This window comes from Mus pahari, chromosome 22 (genome assembly GCF_900095145.1).
Source record: "Mus pahari chromosome 22, PAHARI_EIJ_v1.1, whole genome shotgun sequence".
In the NCBI taxonomy this organism is placed as follows: domain Eukaryota; kingdom Metazoa; phylum Chordata; class Mammalia; order Rodentia; family Muridae; genus Mus; species Mus pahari.
This window is the reverse complement of record NC_034611.1, coordinates 20,441,654-20,462,436: the sequence shown is the minus strand read 5'-3', so window position 1 is coordinate 20,462,436 and position 20,783 is coordinate 20,441,654. Positions and strand designations below refer to the sequence as shown.

At 43.1% G+C, this 20,783-nt stretch overlaps 1 protein-coding gene across 5 annotated transcripts in view; it reads left to right on the top strand.

Moving 5' to 3' along the window:
- Window positions 1-20,783, top strand: part of Esrp1 (epithelial splicing regulatory protein 1) — a 56,580-nt gene that overhangs the window by 13,378 nt on the left and 22,419 nt on the right. For 3 of the 5 annotated variants that reach the window (XM_029533411.1, XM_029533412.1, XM_029533410.1), the window contains exons 5-13: window positions 6,039-6,137; window positions 6,259-6,313; window positions 7,685-7,795; window positions 7,904-8,036; window positions 8,136-8,178; window positions 11,530-11,831; window positions 13,003-13,221; window positions 15,686-15,884; window positions 19,799-19,967. In XM_029533411.1, coding sequence (XP_029389271.1) covers window positions 6,039-6,137; window positions 6,259-6,313; window positions 7,685-7,795; window positions 7,904-8,036; window positions 8,136-8,178; window positions 11,530-11,831; window positions 13,003-13,221; window positions 15,686-15,884; window positions 19,799-19,967 — 1,330 coding nt within the window. The remainder of the gene's footprint in view (window positions 1-6,038; window positions 6,138-6,258; window positions 6,314-7,684; window positions 7,796-7,903; window positions 8,037-8,135; window positions 8,179-11,529; window positions 11,832-13,002; window positions 13,222-15,685; window positions 15,885-19,798; window positions 19,968-20,783) is intronic. The other 2 variants (XM_021221930.1, XM_021221929.1) reach the window with 1 other exon arrangement.

The window sequence follows — 20,783 nt, the reverse complement described above, 5'->3', positions numbered from 1 at the left end:
GCTGTCCTGGAACTCACTTTGTAGACCAGGCTGGCCTCGAACTCAGAAATCCGCCTGCCTCTGCCCCCCAAGTGCTGGGATTAAAGGCGTGCGCCACCACGCCCGGCTAGATACAAATCTTATTTTGAGAAAGGATTTTCTTTTGTTGAGACAAGGACTTACTGTACATTTGGCTAGCCTAGAATCTAGAACAGGCTGACCTAGAACTCACAGAGATCGGCTTGCATCTGCCTTCCCAGTGCTGAGGTTAGAGTCCATGCACAGCCACATCTGGCAGATTAGATAATTGTAATCACTTGTTGTCTACTTAAGTATGTGCAGCTTCCGAAGAACCTTCCCTGCTTCTGTACTGTGGTGCTTCTCTGAGTTTACGGCAGGTAAACCTTTTAGTGTTGCGGTGATAGTAAAATTGTGAGTCTCCACTCAGTGCTAGGGTGTGGTCTGCAGGCTGATACTGGTTGGCCCTGTTCTTTCCTGCCTCTTGATGACTGTGCATAGTGGCGTGTTTTTCTCATAGGTTAAAAAACGAAATGCTGTAGCGTAGTGCTTAAAGCATGAGCTCTAGCCTGGGTGGTGGTGATGGAAGCCCTTAATCGCAGCACTTGGGAGGCAGAGGCAGGAAGATCTCTGAGTTTGAAGTCAGCCAGGGCTACACAGAGACACTCTGTGTCTAAAAATGAAAATAAAGCACGAAGTCTAAGGTCTAATGTATTAGTTAAGTGTTGGCAGCCGTCAGCCTCAGTTTCCTTGTGTTAGAGTAGGGGGGACTTGGAAAGAGTAATGTCAGGGAGCATGTGACCACAGTATCCAGTGCCCGGCCGCTCTGACTGCTTCCTCCTAGGTTATTGGGACTGTCAGAAGAGATAACACAGCTTGCTGCAAACAGCTTTAAAATGGACTTCCTCGGGGATTTAAAAATCTGTTTGAACCGTTTTACTCGTAAAGTTTTTGAACCTTGTGTGACACTGGCTAGAGAACTTTGAAAGCTTCGGGTACACCTTAGTTCAGGTAAATGGACTTGTTAACGTGCCTTTTTTTCTTCCTGTAAAATACTTGGGTGATTGTGGCTCAGTTCCGCATGAGGTTTCATGATTAATTGAACAGGACCATTGTAATGACCTAAGCCACTACCCAATTTAAAAGATGGCTGAAAGTGCACTGATTGTCCCTTGCAGGCACTTAAGTCATATGAAAAGGATTTAAAATGTCCTCAAGTGCACAGCTGAAGCATGCTCTGGTAGACAGCCTTTACCCGGAGGGGGAAGGAATTATCTTTGACATCCCATCCGCACAGTGTGAACCAACCAGGTGATCAAACACATTGCCTTGTGGTCTGTAATAAGTTAAGCAACTAGAAATAACTGCTGGCTCCCAGCTAGCACACAGGTAAATTTTGTATGACTTATTTTAATTCTAGAAGTATTATCTTTTTGATGTAGCTCAGTCGGTAGTTCCCAGTACCTAGGAAGCCCTGGTTTTAGTAACTGGTGTTCATCACCACCACTGGGTAAACCAGATGTTTATGTGGTGATCCTCATACTAATTCCAGCATAAGAGAAGTGGAGGCAGGAAAGTCAGGCGTTCAGGGTCATCCTCAACTATGTAGTCACATGGGACTACGTGCCGTCACAAGAAAACCTTAGTTTGGGAATTCTCAGATAATTGTTGTTTAGAAGGCCCTCTAGCAACACTAATTGGATATATAGGTGTGTGTAAGGCTCTCCAGCAACACTAATTGGATATATAGGTGTGTGTAAGGCTCTCCAGCAACACTAATTGGATATATAGGTTTGTGTGCATCGCATATAAATATATAAATTATGCATGTGTATAAGTTGTAAGTATAGTATATATAATATATACGTATACACACATGAGATTGAGACAGTGTGGCCTCACGAGTCTGTACTTTCTGCCTTCCATGTAGCTAAGGTTCAGATGTGAGCCGCCACTTGCTTTGTTGGCTTGTGCCTGCCTATATCTTAACTGCTTGTAGGGTGCACCTGACTCATCTGGTGGGTTTGAAATTTCTTTACTTGGCCCTTCATTATGCTAATACCTCCAGGAAGTTGGATTTGTTACATAAGGATCTTTTTTTTTTTTTTTTTCTTGGAAAGTGTAAATGAAATCAAACTAAGAATTTGAATACTTTCCCCAGCATATTTTCTGGTATAAGAGAGTTTGCTACTATGGCTTTTTTGTTTGTTTGTTTTGTTTCGAGACAGGGTTTCACTGTGTAGCCCTGGCTGTCCTGGAACTCAGCCTGTAGACCAGGCTGCCTCTGCCTCTGCCTCTTGAGTGCTGGGATTAAAGGCGTGTGCCACCACTGCCTGGCATGGTGCCTATTTAGTTGTGTATGTGTGAAAGACAGGGTCTCATGTAGTCCCAGCTGGCCTCAAATGTGCTGTGGATGGACTTAGGTCTCTCTTCCAATACTCTGCATCCCAAATGCTCCAGCTTGTTTTGTAGCATTTATGCAGGGCGTAAATCCATGACCTCATGCTTACCAACTGAGCCACATCTTAGCCCAGGTTTGCTTTTTCTTTTAAAACCATGTATGGGGTTTTTTTTGTTGTTGTTGTTGTTGTTGTTTTTTTTGCTTTGCTCTGTGTGTGTGTGCCTGTCTGTCTGTCTACCACATTTGTGTGTTCAAAAAAAAAAAAGAGCCTGGAGTTACAGTTACAGTCCATTTGTGAGCCTCCCTGTCGGAACCGGGAACCGAACCCTGCCCCCCCCCNCCCCCCCCCAAATAGCAGCCAGTGCTCTTAACCTCTGAGCCATCTCTCCAGCCCTGTATGTTATTTTGAAAACGCATATACAGTCCCTGCTATTTTCTTCTTCACCCTTCTTCCTATACTGTGGGAGTGTTGGTTCTTGATGCGCTACTGTGTGCTACCTGGTGGCTCCTCCCTTTTCAGTACCACGGGTGTGTACATGTCTGGCAACATAATATTTGTGTTGCCCTGTACATACAATAGGGAGGTAACAGCCCTGTCTTCTGACGAGTCTTGGGCAGGGCTTTGATGGAGAATTTCTGCTGGGATGTAATTTTGAGACTTAGCTTCTCTAACTAAAATATTTTCTGTTTTCTGTGTGATTGTCTTAGATACAAGCTAAAGCCGCAGCTTCAGAAGAGGGGTTGTTTACATGTGGCAAGTAAATGCATTGGAAGCGTGTCCATTTTCTAGCAGTCAGGGATGACATTGTCAATCAAGTAGATGAAGTTGTAAGCTAGTAGAGATGAGCTTTATGGGGCTAAGTCCTCAGTCTGTCTCTCCAAAGTTGGTGATAAACGAAAGGCTCATGGTGTTGGGACAGTCTCATCTACCTGTCCCACCCTCTTTATGGACGATACTTTGTTCGGTATAGCCTGAAATGTGGGTTTTTGTTCCCACCAAGCTAGGCTGTATTCTTCTTTATTCCCTCCTGGCATTTCTGGTTTGTAAAACTGGCTGAGCCTGTCTGGGCTGTTGTGGCTGCCCCAGGGCACAGTTGAGTAAGTTACAGGACCAGCCTTGCAGTAAACCAGGAGGCGCAGGCTCCTCGCACCTTCTCTCCGCACCCACCAGATGTGGCAGCATCAGTAATAGGCCTTGATGCAGGAAAGTATTGGTGCTAAAGCATTAGGAAAACCCCAAGGGCTAGGGACAGAACTCCGCAGTGTGTAGTCCTAACATGCACAAGAAACAAAAGAGATACCTTCCCTTTATTATCTGTGTTCAGTTCTGGTAAGGAAACGGATTGAGCATATGTAAGAGGTATGTGTGTACTCACACGTGTGTAAAGACAGGACTTGGGCATGTAGCATGTAGCAGGTTCAGTTACTTGTGAAAGTTGTTACAGCTTTGAGCTGCTGGTAGCACAATGGGAAATACAGTGGTATGTATTAGATAGAACCATGTAAGCCAAAGGCCAGTGACGCATTCTTTTTTTTTTTTAAACATTTTTTTTTATTAATTATATGTAAGTACACTGTAGCTGTCTTCAGACACTCCAGAAGAGGGTGTCAGATCTCTACAGATGGTTGTGAGCCACCATGGGGTTGCTGGGATTTGAACTCAGGACCTTCAGAAGAGCAGTCAGTGCTCTTAACCACTGAGCCATCTCTCCAGCCCCCCAGTAGCCTTTCTTGACTCCCCAGAACTCATAGGGCAGCTGTGAGTTCTACTCCATGTTCTCATTGTTTGGATTCATACATGCAGAGTGGCAGCTCCTGCAGATGATAGCCGTTGACCCCAGTAGGCGTCTATGGTCTTGCTTGCATATCTCCTGGAGCCGACCCTCTAATCCCCCATATGTTTATTTTCTCACTGGACAGTGGCAAGGCAGAGGCAAGATTGTGGACTTGATCTTCCATCTGAGATTGGTGGTTATCCGTGACAGTTCAGATTTTTCTCAGTCATAAATGTACGTCTGGTCATCGTGGGTTAGAGTAGGCACTAAAATGTCTGTAGGAGTGGAGCCTGCTGTTATTAAATGTCTGCTTCATGTCCTGGGGCTTTTATCTCAGTCTTCACACAAAGCCAGAGCATGAGGTGGTCATAGCTTTGGCTTTATAGATAAGCAGAAGTTTAGTGGGGTTAAGTCATTTCTTGGGAATTGTCTCTACTGAGCAAGCAGGGGGAGCTGTGGGGTGAGAAATGACTTTAAAGACATGAAAAAAGAAGTGGTATCGATTCTGACGAACTAGACTCTGAACTGTTAAATTCTGTGTTCTACCTCCTCTTTTTTTTTTTTTTTTTTTTTTTTTTTAACTTTTCAAAACTACCAGAGGGCTGGAGAGCCGGCTCAGCAGTTAAGAGCACTGACTGCTCTTCCAGATGTCTTAAGTTCGATTCCCAGCAGCCACATGGTGGCTCACAACCACCTGTAATGGGATCCGATGCCCTCCTCTGGTGGGCCTCAAGACAGCTACAGTGTACCCGGATAAAATAAGTTTTAAAAAAATATCTCAGCTAGGGAACAGTTTGCTATAAGGCCAACATCTACTAAGTCCAACACAGGAGTGCTTTTATTCCAAACTCAGAGAAAAGGAGCATTCTCACAGGATTATCTTTGATTCCTGTTGTGCTGTTAAAAGTGTATTCTGGACCAGTGAGCTGGCTCAGCAGGTCAGCCTGCTGCTAGGCCTCATGACCTGAGTCCAGTCTCTGGCAGCCATGTGGTAGACGAGGAGAGTCACCTCCTGAAAGCTGTCCTCGTTGCCACACACTGGCTGTGGTACAGACACTCCCACACACTGAATGTCAGTTTTTTAGAACAAAAGGCCACACACACACACAAATAAGATAGAGTGCAAATTTTTAAAAATACTTAAAAATCTTAAAAATTAGTTGTGATTTACACATAATACAATATGTGGTTTACCCAGAAAGAATACTGACATTGTCAAGTTACATTAGGGTTGGTCATAGTATGTACCTGTGTTCTCAGAGCTTGCAGTGGGAGGGTCCACACCGTCTGAATAACCCAGTGAGGTCATCATGTCAAAACATATGACGTCATTGGTTCTAAGTGCTTGAATTACTTCTAAAACTAGCTGTGAGAGAACTTGAATTTGTATGTATTGATGTTGAATATATGATATCCCACAGGGCTGTAAAACTATTCTGGAAGGGAAGTTCTAGGAAAAGCATGGAAAAGATGTCATTGGTGTTTCAAGGTGTGAATTGCAATACTTCCTGGTCTGATGGACCAGCCATCTCTTTAGTTCCCTGGCTGTTGCTTTCCTTGTATGTATAATGTATGATAAAGGGTTCTAATTAGTTGTTGGCTTTGATTTGACACTAAGTGCACGCAGCTTTTATGCATTTGCTATTTCCTATAAGTAAGCCAAATTTTTCTTATTGGTAATGCCCCAGGATAAGGGTTGACTTGGACACTTGCTACAAGAGGCAGCACAATACTGGGTGCATTCCTAGCTGTCGAGAAACAATCGTGATTGGTAAAGATTTTGCCTGTCTTTAAGTTTAGATTCTGCCTAGCAGAGTTAACTTTCCTCTGCCTGTCCAGATGTTTCCTTAACTCAGCCCCCACAGGCCTGAACTTTGAGAAGAATGACTCTGTGTCCCGATATGGAGCCTCCCAAGTTGAAGACATGGGGAACATAATTTTAGCAATGATCTCGGAGCCCTACAGTGAGTGTCACCGTGGTGATTGTGTAGTGCTGGGATTTGACCCTTTGCTCTTGGTGTTGATTGCATGGCACAGCTTTGCTGTCCAGTAGCCAGAATGATGACTGTGTACTCTCATTTTTAGATCACAGATTTTCTGATCCAGAGAGAGTAAACTACAAGTTTGAAAGTGGCACTTGGTGAGTGGCATTTCCTAACTTTTATTAAACCTGTTTACCACTTCTTATTGTTAGGCCATCTGTTATTTAAAGCAAGCTTTGTATGTGAGATTCAAATTTAGTGAAGTGGTGGCATCTTTAATTACTCACCGACTTAGAGACATCCTCTGTTTAACTTGTGATTCTTACGGTAGCCTCCTTGTCTGTCTCCCCTCTCTGAAGGGAAAGTCATAGGACTTGAAAGTTCTGCAGGGAATGGGAGGATGATTTATTACGGGTGCTTACTGCTCAAGCACGGGGCCTGGGGTTTGTTCCCACATCAGGCAGTTCAAAGGGATGCGATGCTCTCCATCCTGTGCACATGATGCACATAAATTCATGTAGGTGTACATACATACACATAACTAACACAAATGGGCCTTTAAAGATTAGAGTCCTTAATGTTCGTGGGGTAAGTGATGTATATATACCATCAGTATCTACTTCATCACCGGGGACATCTAGGGAGGAGTCTGAAGTGGTGTCTCTGATCCTAGGTAGACTTGGTTGTTAGTCACTGTCATGAATTTTGTAAGATTGTCTGGCACCTAGTGATGAACAGAAACTTGGACAGCTTTGTCAGTGGAGAGCCTTTAGCACTCATTCTGTTGTAGAGAAAGTGACTCACTAGGGAAATGTCCTAAGATTACTGAAAACATGAACAGGAGAAAGAGAACATCAAAAGGGGTCAAAATGTATAATGGGCGATTTGAAAGTGACTCACTAAGGCGTGGAGACTCCCAAGTGTTTCCATAAGCACCCTGTGCTTGCTGGCACTCCCATTTGATGAGGGGGGTACTTTAATTGTCTTCTGACCACATGCTCACATTCCCTGCGTGGGTTAATTGTAGCTTTATTCCGATCCTTGCTGTCAAGCTGGATTCAAAAAGTTGAAGTCCCACCGCACCCCCACTTGACCTCAGTGTGGTGGCTCAGGCTCCTGTTGGAAGGAAGGTGAGGGTAGGAAGTTGTCAAATTCAAGGTCAGCCCTGGGCTGTTTATGCCACCTCCAAATAGGATTGAAACCAAGACAAACCAAACCAGGTCAAGCTGTCAGGGTACCGAGAGAATTTTCCTTTCTGTAAATTGACCTGAGATGGTTTTGAACTTAAAGCAGGGAAGGAGCTATTCAACTGAGAGATGGTTTCCTGAGTGCATTAGCTGTATCAGACCGACAGCCAGCCATCATTCTATAGTGACGCAGTTGATTCTTTGAGCTGTCCACAGACAAGTTGGGAGGGTGTCGAGGAATTCTGGATTGCAAGTCACTGTGGTCTTTAGCAGGCCTTGAATGTAGCCAAGCAGCTTGCCTGGCATTAACCAGGCAACATGAAGTTCTGTTTCTGTTCACAGCAGCAAGATGGAACTTATTGATGACAACACAGTGGTGAGGGCTCGGGGTTTGCCCTGGCAATCTTCAGATCAAGATATCGCAAGGTTCTTCAAAGGACTCAATATTGCCAAGTTGGTTTTCTTATCTTTGTTTTGCTCAATTTCAGAAGAGAACATGGTTTTCTGTTCTTTTTCTGTGTGTGTTTGCCCCGCCTGCCATCTGCTTTGTTTCTTTCAAAGGGGCGGCGCAGCACTTTGCCTGAATGCTCAGGGCCGGAGGAACGGAGAAGCTCTGGTGAGATTTGTAAGTGAGGAGCACAGAGATCTAGCCCTGCAGAGGCACAAACATCACATGGGGACCCGGTACATTGAGGTGTGTGCTCACAGCCCGACATGCCTGACCTCTCCAGGTGCCTCTTAGCATATGATGGGTGGTTTAGAACCTGTTCTAATGTCTCTTTTTTTTCCTTAGGTTTACAAAGCAACAGGCGAAGATTTTCTTAAAATTGCCGGAGGTGAGTTCCTTTTATGTAGTACAGATTCATTGATAACTTGAAGCACACACTGATTTCTGTGACCATAAATGGTTCTTTCCTAGTGAACCGCGGGGGTTGGTCTATAAATAGGGAGAAGAAACTTTGAAAACTGCTGGTGAATTTAATGTACTGTAACAATTACCCTAAGGCCTGAGCCAACTACTATGGCTAAATAGCCATTAAAAATGAGACCATATAAAGGTGAAAGGGTCACGTACAGTCACATATGAAGAGAAAGGGTGGTCCTTGAAAGAAATGCGTCTGAGTTGTTGGAGCGAGCCATCTGCAGTACCTGAGGCTATTACACATCAACTACTTCTGGCTTCTCTCTTAAGTTTTTGAGCTTGCCAGAGCTCAGGACCATGGTAGTTTCTTGTGTTTTGGGGGGTTGATTTTATGGATTCAATTCTCTCCTTCCACCGTCCTGTGGGTTCAGAAGCTAGAACTTAAGTTGTCAAGCTTGCATGGCAGATGCTATTCACAGAGCCGTCTTGACAGTCCTGATTGGTTTTTAGGTGTGTGGTATTCGGAGAAATAAATAGAGGAATAAAGAGATTTAAAAACTCTTTTAGTTTCTTAGTTTTTCTTATTAGAATATATGTCTCATAACACATGCTCGTTATCCACATATATAACATGTTATTGACATTAAACCCCAAGATAACATCTTTATCCAGTTTTTAAGTGAGTCACCTAAGATGCACAAAGTACTTTGTTTCTTTTTTCTTTCTTTTTTTTGTCTTTGTTTTTGTTTTTAGACAGGGTTTCTCAGTGTATCCCTAGCTGTTCTGGAACTCACTCTGTAGACCAGGCTGGCCTTGAACCCAATCCCCTGCCTCTGTCTCTGGGATTAAAGGTTTGTGCCACCACTGCCCGGCTAGTTTTTTTTTTTTTAAAGATTTAAAATTTTTAAATTTTATATGTCTGAGTGTTTTGCCTGCATGTGTATGCACCATGTCTGTGCTCAGTGCCCAAGAAAGCCAGAGGATATTGAATCCCCTGGAATTGGAATTACAGACAGCTGTGAGGTACCCATGGGTGCAGCCAGTGCTCTTAACAACTGAATCATTGATCCAGCCCTTGTTGGCATGGTTTTCAGCGTGGCTTTAGTTCACAGCCCAGGCTGGCCTGAAACTTGTTATGTAGACCAAGCTGGCCTTAAACTCCAGGCGTCCTCCTGCCTCAGCTTTGCAGTGCTTGTGTAAGAATGCGGCAGGATATGCCAGCTGATCTTTTTACATATTTTTATTTATTTTTATTTTGTGTTCATCAATTTTTTGCCTGCATACATATCTGTTTGTCACATGTGTGCCTGGTGCCTGTGTTTGCCACATGTGTGCCTGGTGCCTGTGTTTGCCACATGTGTGCCTGGTGCCTGTGTTTGCCACATGTGTGCCTGGTGCCTGTGGAGATCAGAAGAGAGCACTGGACTCCCCGGAACTGGAGTTACAGGCAGTTGTGAGTCGCTATGTGGATACTGAGGGTGCAGTCTTGGTCCTCCACAAGAGTAGCCAGTGCTTGTAAGCAGTGAACCATCTCTCTAGCCCCAATATTATCACCATTATCATTACAGTAACTTTTAGGCATCTACTTTGTAAGCTTCTGTTGTTCTGTTTGTGCAGTTTAAAAGGTCATTTTTAATACATTCTGAACACATGTTAAATTTATTTAATATTATGTATCATTATGCAAGTTTTTATATATCACTACTGAATTCCTAGAGCTTATTTTTATTTTGTTGTAAAGTTTTCTCAATTTGTGTGTACTGTTCTTCAGGGTGGATCTCTGAAAGTAGGAGCGCTGAGTCTAAGCATTGAAGCCTTTTTAATAGACTTTTGCCAGGTTATATTAGTGGGACTTTGATCAAATGCAGAGTCCTATCTAACACAGCACTGGCGAGTCTTTTCAGCCGCCAGCTCATTCTCTACAGAAGTATTCTTTTCCTCCAGCTTGGTGTTATGCATCTTCTCTGCTGCTTTGTTTAGCTAAACACTAAGGCTTCAGGGTTAAGGCTGTTGTTCTTTTTGTGTAGTTTCTGGAGTTCCAGAGCAGAATTTGGTACTGGTTGGGGATAGCAGATGTATTTGAAGCTGCTGGTGTCTTCCTGCATCCTGGGCTTTGATGGTTGTAAACATACTGCAAACTGGGGACAAGTTGACTGAAGTCACTGTGTGTGCGTAGTGTGGTATTTAAATTAAGCATTGCCATGAGCAGATGCTGTCAGTGGGAGTCTGTAGATGTTCAATGCCATTCAGGGCTTGTTCTGTGGCAGTGCTACACAAATACTGTAGTTTGGGCAAAACGTTGGTAAATGTTGGAACTGCACCTGCGTGCTTTCGTTATTCTCTACAAAAATTTCCTAATTAAAAACAGAGGAGGGGCTGGAGAGATGGCTCATCGGTTAAGAGCACTGACTGCTCTTCCGAAGGTCCTGAGTTCAATTCCCAGCAACCACATGGTGGCTCACAACCACCCATAGCGAGATCTGGTGCCCTCTTTTGGAGTGTCTGAAGACAGCTACAGTGTACTTTACATGTAATAAATAAATCTTTTTAAAAAAGCAAAGGAGATTTTTTTTTTTTTTTTTGATAATCCGTCTGTCCATTCATCTGCCTGTTTGTTTTTTTTAATGATTTATCTGTCTGTGTAGTCCTGGCCATCCTGTAACTCGCTTTGTAGACCAGGCTGGCCTCAAACTTCTAGAGATCCACCAGCCCCTGCCTCCCAAGTGCTGGGATTATAAAGACATGCACCATCACTGCCCGGCAACAATGTTCTTCATTATCCTAGTTCGTTCCCATAGTTTATGAAGTAGTTAGTTTAGATGTGGAAACTATGGCGAAGATGAGCATAGCATTCTGGGTCCAGGACATCTACCTTTAATTGTTGTATAGCTGGACAGTGAACTCAAACGCATAGTCATTAGACAAAAACTGTACCGCTGATCTCCTTACCCCTATGTATCTTTAAATTGTCATGAAGGCTTACTAGCTCTCTGTGAGAAGAACAGGTGGATACTCTGTGGTTGTCTGGCCGGCTTCCTAAATGAAGAGGGCTGCTAAAAGTGCTATGAGAAGAGTTTCAAACTTTCAGGAAGAGACATCTGAATCCTAGTATATTCGTATGAGTCCGCTGGTGGTGTGGCTCTTAACTGTACGTTCAGAGTTTTGCCAGAAGGACCTGGGATAATAGCTGAGGAGTGAAGCACACGTTTGAGTCCCCGCAGCATATACAGATATGCACTGCTAGGCATTTTATCATTTTAAAATCTGGTAATGTTGATGCTTTAACTCTTTCTTCCTGTGTTTTCTAATATTTGTTTTTCTCTAGGGACATCCAATGAGGTAGCCCAGTTTCTCTCCAAGGAAAACCAAGTCATCGTGCGCATGAGGGGGCTCCCTTTCACAGCCACGGCTGAAGAAGTGGTGGCCTTCTTTGGACAGCACTGCCCCATCACTGGAGGGAAGGAAGGCATCCTCTTCGTCACCTACCCGGATGGTAGGCCCACAGGAGATGCTTTCGTGCTCTTTGCTTGTGAGGAGCATGCCCAGAACGCCCTGAGGAAGCACAAGGAGTTGCTGGGTAAAAGGTACATCGAGCTCTTCAGGAGCACGGCCGCCGAAGTTCAGCAGGTTGGTCTTAGAGGCTCTTTGGGGAACTTTTTCTTTTATTAAGTTGTGGTGTGTATTTCTTTGTATTAAATACTTCCTAAACAGAAATAAGACCTAAAAAATAAATCATTAAAGAAAGTTGAGAACTGGCCTGGTAGTGGTACCTGGACTTTTCCATTCATCACATTTTTAAGTTCAGAGTTGGGAGTGTGAAGATAATACGAAGGGAAAACGACGTGGAATGTGCCTAGTGTAAAGGAGTTGAGTATGTTACCACCAAAGTCTTCGTCTTGCAGTATGCCTAGTTTTTAATTACATTTACCCAGATAGATACTACTTAATAATCACATTGTATTCTGAGGAGTCTGTGCCTTAATTTAAAAAAAAAAAAAAAAGATTTATTTATTTTATGTATACTGTCATTGTCTGCAGACACACCAGAGCACACCAGAGGAGGTCATTGGATCCTATTACAAATGGTTGTGAGCCACCATGTGGTTGCTGGGAATTGAACTCAGGACCTCTGGAAGAGCAGACTGCTCTTTTTTTGTTTTGTTTTGTTTTTCGAGACAGGGTTTCTCTGTGTAGCCCTGGCTGTCCTGGAACTCACTCTGTAGACCAGGCTGGCCTCGAACTCAGAAATTCGCCTGCCTCTGCCTCCCGAGTGCTGGGATTAAAGGCGTGCGCCACCACGCCCAGCGAGCAGACTGCTCTTAACTGCTCACCATCTCTCCAGCCCCTTCATCAGAGCTTCTTCTTTTTTTTTTTTTTTTTTTCTAGACAGGGTTTCTCTAGCCCCGGCTGTCTTGGAACTCACTCTTTAGACCAAGATAGCCTTGAACTCAGAAATCTGCCTACCTCTGCCTCCCAAGTGCTGGGATTAAAGGCGTGTGCCACCACCACCCGGCTTCATCAGAGCTTCTTAAACTTCTTTGCACTTATGAATTCCCAAAGGATCATGAGAAACAGCCATACTTTGTAATAGTTCTGTGGCAGGCTGTAATTATACCCCTCTGCCATCCCTCATCCTGAGGATTTGGCTCAGTGCTTCCTGCATGATGAAGTGTGCCCTGCAACTGAGAGTCATAGGAAGTCTAGAAGCTACATTTTTAACAGGATTCTTGGTGATGCGGTGGTGGTTTGTTGGAGCAGCGGGGTCTCTTCAGTCGTTTGTGCTTTGCCTTATATACAGGTGCTGAATCGATTCTCCTCAGCCCCTCTGATTCCACTTCCAACCCCTCCCATTATCCCTGTACTACCTCAGCAATTTGTGCCTCCCGCGAATGTAAGAGACTGTATACGTCTGCGAGGTCTTCCCTATGCTGCCACAATAGAAGACATTCTGGACTTCCTGGGGGAGTTTTCCACAGATATTCGTACACATGGGGTTCACATGGTATTGAATCACCAGGTAAGGGGGTTTATGGGAAAATGTGTTTGCTCATTCTTGTGACCAAGTGCCCCTTCTAGTACAGCAGCCCAATGGTTTACATTGCCTTTACGAAAAGATTTAGCTGTAAATACAAGAAATCTTTAGGATATATGTCAGAAATTAGCCTACTGTTAGTGTGGTAATTGAAATTCAACTCTGCTTCTTTTATCACAGAAATCAGTCCATCACATTGGAACCAAATGTATTATGGGTGCAGATAAATAGCCTTTTCCTGTGTAGCTGTTCAGCCCTGCTGTTTCTGTGTAAGAGTAGTCATAGACCAAACGTAAGGCGAAGAGCTTACTGTGTCCTGAAGCACTTTATCCGGATGTGGCACATGGCATGTGTCGGGCACTCGTTTACATTAAGTAGACCGAGGCCCTGGGGCACGGCCTCTGTAGTCTGAGTGTTAGTCTCAGCTGCGTCCAGGAATGATTCCCCTGGTTTTCTATCAAAGGCTGACTCAGTTCTTTGCATATGCCAGGAAGTGTTTACTAGCTTGATGCTACTTGAGTTTTGGTTAAACAAATTCAGTCCTACTAAGTGCTGGACAGTTGACTAGGATTTTGTGCTGTCTTGAGCAAGACAAAAATTAAAATACTCAGGGCTGGTGAGATGGCTCAGTGGGTAAGAGCACCCGACTGCTCTTCCGAAGGTCCGGAGTTCAAATCCCAGCAACCACATGGTGGCTTACAACCATCCCAAACAAGACCTCTTCTGGACTGTCTGAAGACAACTGCAGTGTACTTACATATAATAAATAAATAAATCTTTAAAAAAAAAAAATTAAAAAAAAATAATTAAAATACTCATAGCCCAAGAAGCACTGGTTTAAAAGTTCAGGACTGGGCTGGTGAGATGGCTCAGTGGGTAAGAGCACCCGACTGCTCTTCCGAAGGTCCGGAGTTCAGATCCCAGCAACCACATGGTGGCTCATAACCATCCGTAACAAGATCTGACGCCCTCTTCTGGAGTGTCTGAAGACAGCTACAGTGTACTTACATATAATAAATAAATAAATCTTAAAAAAAAAAAAAAAAAAGTTCAGGACTCTTATAAGCAAAGAATTTAATTTTGGAAAACAGGTCTTTTTTTTTCTCTTCAGAGCATTAATGGATTGAATGCAGACTTATAATAGAAATACTAATTTTTTTTTTCCTAATTTTCCATTTGGTTCTTGGAGGTTTGTTTCCTACTTACTGGAAGGAGTCAAAACCTCCCGTGCCCTTGAAAGTCTTTGATATCTACCTCTCTTTAGTTAAGGCTTCATCTGTATAAGCTACACACCTTTTAGTCTGACAGCTCATAGCCCACTTTAACGGTTAAGAGTCCTTTGAAATAGAATGAAATAGAATTCCCCACTGTTCAACATCACCGGGGAATTATTTCTTTCAAGTCACTGTTTTCTAATAACCTCGGACCATTACCCTTTGATTAACACCAGTAGACAGATTTGCCTCTTATTTGACCTCCATGACCTGGAGGAAGTCCTTCTTTGATGATGGCCAAGCACTTCCCTGCCTGGAAGATGTTAGGTTTCCACCTTGGCTGGACTGGGTTTGTTGCTATTTCCCTGGTATGGTGACTATGATGGTAACTTGCATGGTAATCATTTGTAAAAATGGTGTAATATGAATATTCCCTAAGAGACTTGGAGAACTAATTTAAAATGGTCCTATAGACTCGTCTTTTTTTCCCCTGCAGTCTTGTTCATATCAAAAGCAGTACAAAGGTGTTCTAGCTGTACGTAGCACAGGCCTGGTTTTCAAGATGGAAAAGTTTTGCTAACAAAACTGTCTCTGAATCATTACTTGAACAATGTCAGGAGAAGGTGTGAGGGTGCGTGAGAAGAACGATTCCCAGGGTGGCAGATGGCATCTAGCCACTGAGCCTTGTATCTTGCAGCTCTCATTTGCTTACTTTCAAGATGCATTCCAACCTAGCCTGCGAGGGGTAAGGGACAAGCTAAAAGGATGTGGCGGGCAGAGAGGAACTAATACGGAGAGCCAAAGGACAACTCCGGCTTGTCTCCTTTCCTGTAGGAGGATATATTTCCAGCTTTTCTCATCAAATGATATTTAATCGGATTTTTCAGAAGGGGGAAAAAAATCCAATATATAATCCTATATTTTGAAACTACAGTCACAAGGGGATTTTAAAATCCTGTAAATTTGATACTAACTTCATAGAAACCAAAAAAGGATCACTTTTCGGTCATGATATCTCAGAACAACTTCTTCAAGATTTTTGTGGGCCATTCTGGCGATTAGAGAAGGAAACGCAAGTCAGATTTTAGTAGATCACACCGGTCACCCAGGCTTTGTGGCTAACCATGTCTTACCCTGTGGGTGATTGTCACTTCGCATGCTTTGTAAGCAACCATTTATTTCCTTGTTGGAGGAGACAGTCGCCTTTTGTTTGTATTCTCCCCCCAAACACTCAGGGACGCCCATCAGGAGATGCCTTTATCCAGATGAAGTCAACAGACAGAGCATTCATGGCTGCACAGAAGTACCATAAAAAAACCATGAAGGACAGATATGTTGAAGTCTTTCAGTGTTCAGCTGAGGAGATGAACTTTGTGTTAATGGGGGGCACTTTAAATCGAAATGGCTTATCCCCACCGCCATGTAAGTTACCATGTAAGTTTTTCTTGGGTCTTGGCGCTCTTCTACGCTGTATGCTGGTAGGTGCTTCAGCTGCTTTCGTCACTTCCTGGGCCCCTGGTTCTTTCTGAGGCAGGCGAGGTGGTTCCATAAGGCTTTCCCATCTGAAATCACTAGTTTCTGATAATCATTTTAAGGCCTTGGTTGCGGACACCCATAATTAGACAAGCTATAGATGCTTCCTTTCAAATTACATCCTTGCTTTTCCAGTGACAAGCACTTGGGCTCTGAAGCTTAGTGTGCTCCAGATAAGCACTGACTCTGGGAGTCAACCTGGCTATGTAGATAATTTAATATGCATTCGAAGGTAAAACGGAATATCTGCCTGGCTCCTTTCCTTTCTGTCTTTTATTTATTTATTTATTTTTTATTTACCCATTGTTCTTTTACATGTTAAACTTTCAAGGATGACTTGATGTCCCTTTTGTATTCTTAACTTTTTTTGAGCATCAATTGCGTGTAGCCTGGAGACCATTCCTGTCGCTATCCAGGCTATCTGGGGTGAGCAGGGTAGTAGTCTGCGTTGTGTGTAAATGTGTAATCGGTTCAGCCGCTGTTTGGTTGGATCACAGGATCAGTGCTTAATTGCAAGCTGTGCTCTTGCTCATTGGCAGCTGGGTGCAAGCCATGTGGAATCCTGTCTGAGAGGAATAAGCCCCGTAGTCTAGAAGCCGAGTTCTAGTTAATAACTGTGGAACATTTGGAAAGCTGGCGTTAAAATATGAACCTTTTTAATGAAGTTTCAATGGGTTTGCTTAGTTCTATTAAAATCGGCAGTTCTAGGCACTGAATTTTATTTTGAAGCAAAGAGGGAATCTATATTAATTAACTTGTTTAATAAAGTATTATTTGTAGAGTGTTTGGTGGGGCTTAATCCTTTTTTTCCCATGGAATTCCTGAACTCTTTTAATATTCCATTTACCTGCTGCTTGCTGTTGGTGAATATCTAATTGTCTATTGTTAATGAGTATAAGGTTTTAGAAATTTATGATGGAGCATAAGAAAATACTGTAGGGTAATACTAGAATGTTGTCTGTCTGTTAATCACTGTCCTTTAGTGACCCCGTCCATCAGACATCATGAAACAAAGGCATTGCCCTGTTGTTCTTCTGTAGTTTTCCTGTAGACTCCCTGTATTTCCTCCCCTGTAGTTCACAAGCTCTAAGAAAAGAGAATATTGTTTTCTGTCAAGTTTTGAGACAGGGTTTCACTGTTTCCCAAGCTGATCTGGAGATCAGGATGTAATCCATACTGACCTCGCAGTGTAGTGACTCTCCTGCATCCTCGTCCTGAGTACCAGGTCTATAGGTTTGAGGCACGATTTTCACTCAGCAAAGGAGAAAATTTAAATCCATGTTATGTATATAAAATTATGATTCTGATGACCTAGTCTTTACATACAAAATTTTAATAATTTATTACTGTGTCTTTGGTTACATTTAATACTTCCAAAAGATGAATATGGGCTTTTTTTTTTTTTTTACCTAAAATTTGGTCATGTGTCTTTTTAGCAGAAATGTTAATTTCTATAAAAATCAGAAGCTGTGCCTGTTGCTGCCACCTTAGGGGACTGCCTAATTCTATCACAACCACAGGACTTAAAGTGCCTGTGTTTTAATCTAATCTCGGACTTAGAGCATTAATTACCAATGGTTCTGACATTTCCCACTGAAGACTTTCTTGATAAATTTGGCAACAGAAATGCTGCTACAGTCGTAATATATTTCAGGATGGCACCTTAGTTCACCAAGAAGCCAGCTTAAGCTAGATGGTGTGGTGTGCACCTTTGATGCCAGCAAAGAGGTACAGGCAGGTAAAAGAGTTCAAGGCCAGGCTGGTCTGTGTAACTAGTTCCAGGCCATCCAGAGCTCAAGATCAAAGAAAGAAATGTCAACCTCATTTCACAGTCCCCTTTATTTTTCTCGCCTGTGCATAGACACATGATTTCTCTTTTAGGAAAATAAATAGCCATAGTTTCCCATGAGGAATAAATAAATCTCTTGTCAATTTTTTTTTTACTTTTCCTTTGTCTTGAAGCAGAATATAAATATATATCTACATACTTCCCCCACCCCTCCTTCTCTTCCTCCCCCTCCCCGCCCTTTCTGTCTCTGTCTCCCCTCTCTCCTCTCTCATTGTTAGAGATTAAGCTCAGGTCCTGATCACGAGCATAGGCTACATAATTTTACATCGCGCATAAGGTGATGTGTGTGATGCTGAGGGCTGGACCCAGAACCTTGCGCATGCTCTGCTGCTGAGCCACGTGCCTAGCCTGATCATCTCCATTAATGTTGTTGTGATCTTGAAAGCCACACAACATAATCTAAAAGTTTATCATTGTCTAATACTAGCAGGAGTTTTTGATGATGTGAAAGAGGCACCCACAGCCAGGTGTGATTGTACACATCTGAGTCCATCTCTGGGGAGGCCAAGGCAAGAGGGTTAGGAGTTTGAAGCCAGCCTGGGCTATGTAATGAGACTCTTTCAAAAGTTCAAGGACTGTTGATGTGATTCAATGTAGCACGCTTACTCAACATGCACTAAGCCTTGGGCTGGGCCCATGACATTGTAATTGATAAATACATACATACTTAAATGTTGAGCCAGGAACTCATGGTGATAACTATTTACCTTATTCTTCATAGTGATAGAGAAACTCTTAAGAAGAAAAACAGTCAGAAATCATCTTGGAGATTTTCATGTGCAAGTTACCCCTTGGCTCTCCGCTGTTTACAGTATCTAATGGATCTTAGCTTAAAGTCAGGGGACCCAGACTGGCAACTTAGTATCTATCTTGCATGGTGCATATGGTCTATGCAGTGTATTCATGCTACCTGTGAGATCTAGTGACTGCCAGCAGCTCCAGTAAAAGGGAGTTTCTCCTAAGGGAAAATGCAGGATAACTAGAAAGTAAAGGAATTTTCTCTTCCTCCTCCTCCCCTGATGCTGGGGATTGAACCCAGGGCCTCATTCAGACTACACATGTGCTCCACTACTCAGCCATATACCCTCAGCCCCTAGATTTATTTATTAAAAATTTGAGCCACATTTTTGTATATGTAGAGTTTGTTTGATTTTGGTTTGGTTTAGGTTTTTGAGACCGGGTCTCACTATATAGCCCTGGTGGCTGGCTTGGAACTTGCTGTATAGACTGAGTTGGCCTTGAAGTTCTGATAGTGTTTGCCTCTGTTTTCCCTGGGTACTGGCAATATAGGTATGCACTACCATGCCCAGCTGAGTCAGCATTTTACCGGCTAGTTTGGGGAAAGATTTATGTATCCTCTTACCTGTAGACTATTTCCTGGTAGGCCTTTTATTTTAAATAGGTCTGAAGGTGTAGATTAGCTTCAAAGCCTATCGTTTGGATTGTCTTTAGGTCAGCATAATGTAGATCATGATGTATTCCGCATAGAGCAGTTTCTGTGATACACACATGCTTTATTATAATGTATGGTACAGCATTTTATCCTAATCTCTTGATTTCACATCGTACTAAAGGATAGAAAACATATAATCAAAAGGAAGTTACTTGGGATGTAAAGAACTGTGTAGTCTTTTCCTTTAAAATATATCGCTAATCGTGGGGTGATGGCCCAGCAGCGAGCCTTTGCTGGTTTGCAGAGGACCTGGTTTCGGTTCCCAGCACCCACATGGCAGCTCACACATACCTGTGACTTCAGTACTAGGGAGCTCAAACACACTCTTCAGGCTCCTAAGGGCTCTTGCATGCATCTAGTGTAAATGAACTCATACAGGTATAAACATACACACACACACATAAAAATTATCTTCACAAAATATGAAGGTGGAAGAGTAACTGTAGCTTAAGTGCTGACATCCATGTGAGCTGTTACAAACGTGTCTCAGAGTCTCTCTCTTTGCTTATTTAGGCCTGTCTCCTCCCTCCTACACATTCCCAGCTCCCACGGCTGTGATTCCTACCGAAGCTGCCATTTATCAGCCTTCTCTGCTCTTGAACCCACGGGCACTGCAGCCCTCCACTGCATACTACCCGGCAGGCACTCAGCTCTTCATGAACTACACAGCCTACTATCCCAGGTAAGGTTATACAGGAAGTGACAAGGGACGGAAACAAAGGACTCCTTTGATAACCAGTGCCTCAGCTCACAGAAGAATATTGTTTACCTTGTTGAAGGTTAGCATGGCAGGCTACAGCTTAGGTCATCCCTCTGACCAAATAGGCTACGACAGGTTGGAAGAGGTTTGTTTGTGTTAGCCTATCTTTTATTTTGCTGGATGGGGCGAGCATAGTCTATACTGCACGTGAGCTCAGCTCTCCTACTCCACCTTCTTTTAGTGGATTGCAAGCGGGTAGTTTTTTCCTTACGATCAGATGGTACCAACAGGGTTGATGAATCACAAAACTGAATTATTCATAACAGGAGCGATTGTATTATTTCCATAACAAATATAATTTATTTGGGGCCTTAAATTTTCCAAGGCTGGTATTCTTTACTCCTTAAGTACTTTCTATAAGCAAATGCAGACTGGAATTGAGCATCCTCCTGGGACCCACACATTTTGTCTTTGCCTTAACTTTGGTTGCTGTTGCCGTGAGGTCGTACTGGATAGGGGAAAGAGTGTGTATTGGGGAGGTAGAGCTTTATCTTCAAGTCTGTACTCTGTTCATTTGCCTGGGTTTCTTTCCTTTTATCCTTTTTCCCCTCCAGGGTCTTCCTTTGTACCCCTTGCTGTCTTTACTGGTCACCATTAGCACTAACCCTCCTGCTTCTGCTTCCCAAGTGCTGGGATTACAGCTGCGTGCTACCATGCCAAACCCATATTTCCTTAAAATTACATTTATTGACTGTGTGTGTGTGTGTGTGTGTGTGTGTGTGTGTGTGTGTGTGTGTG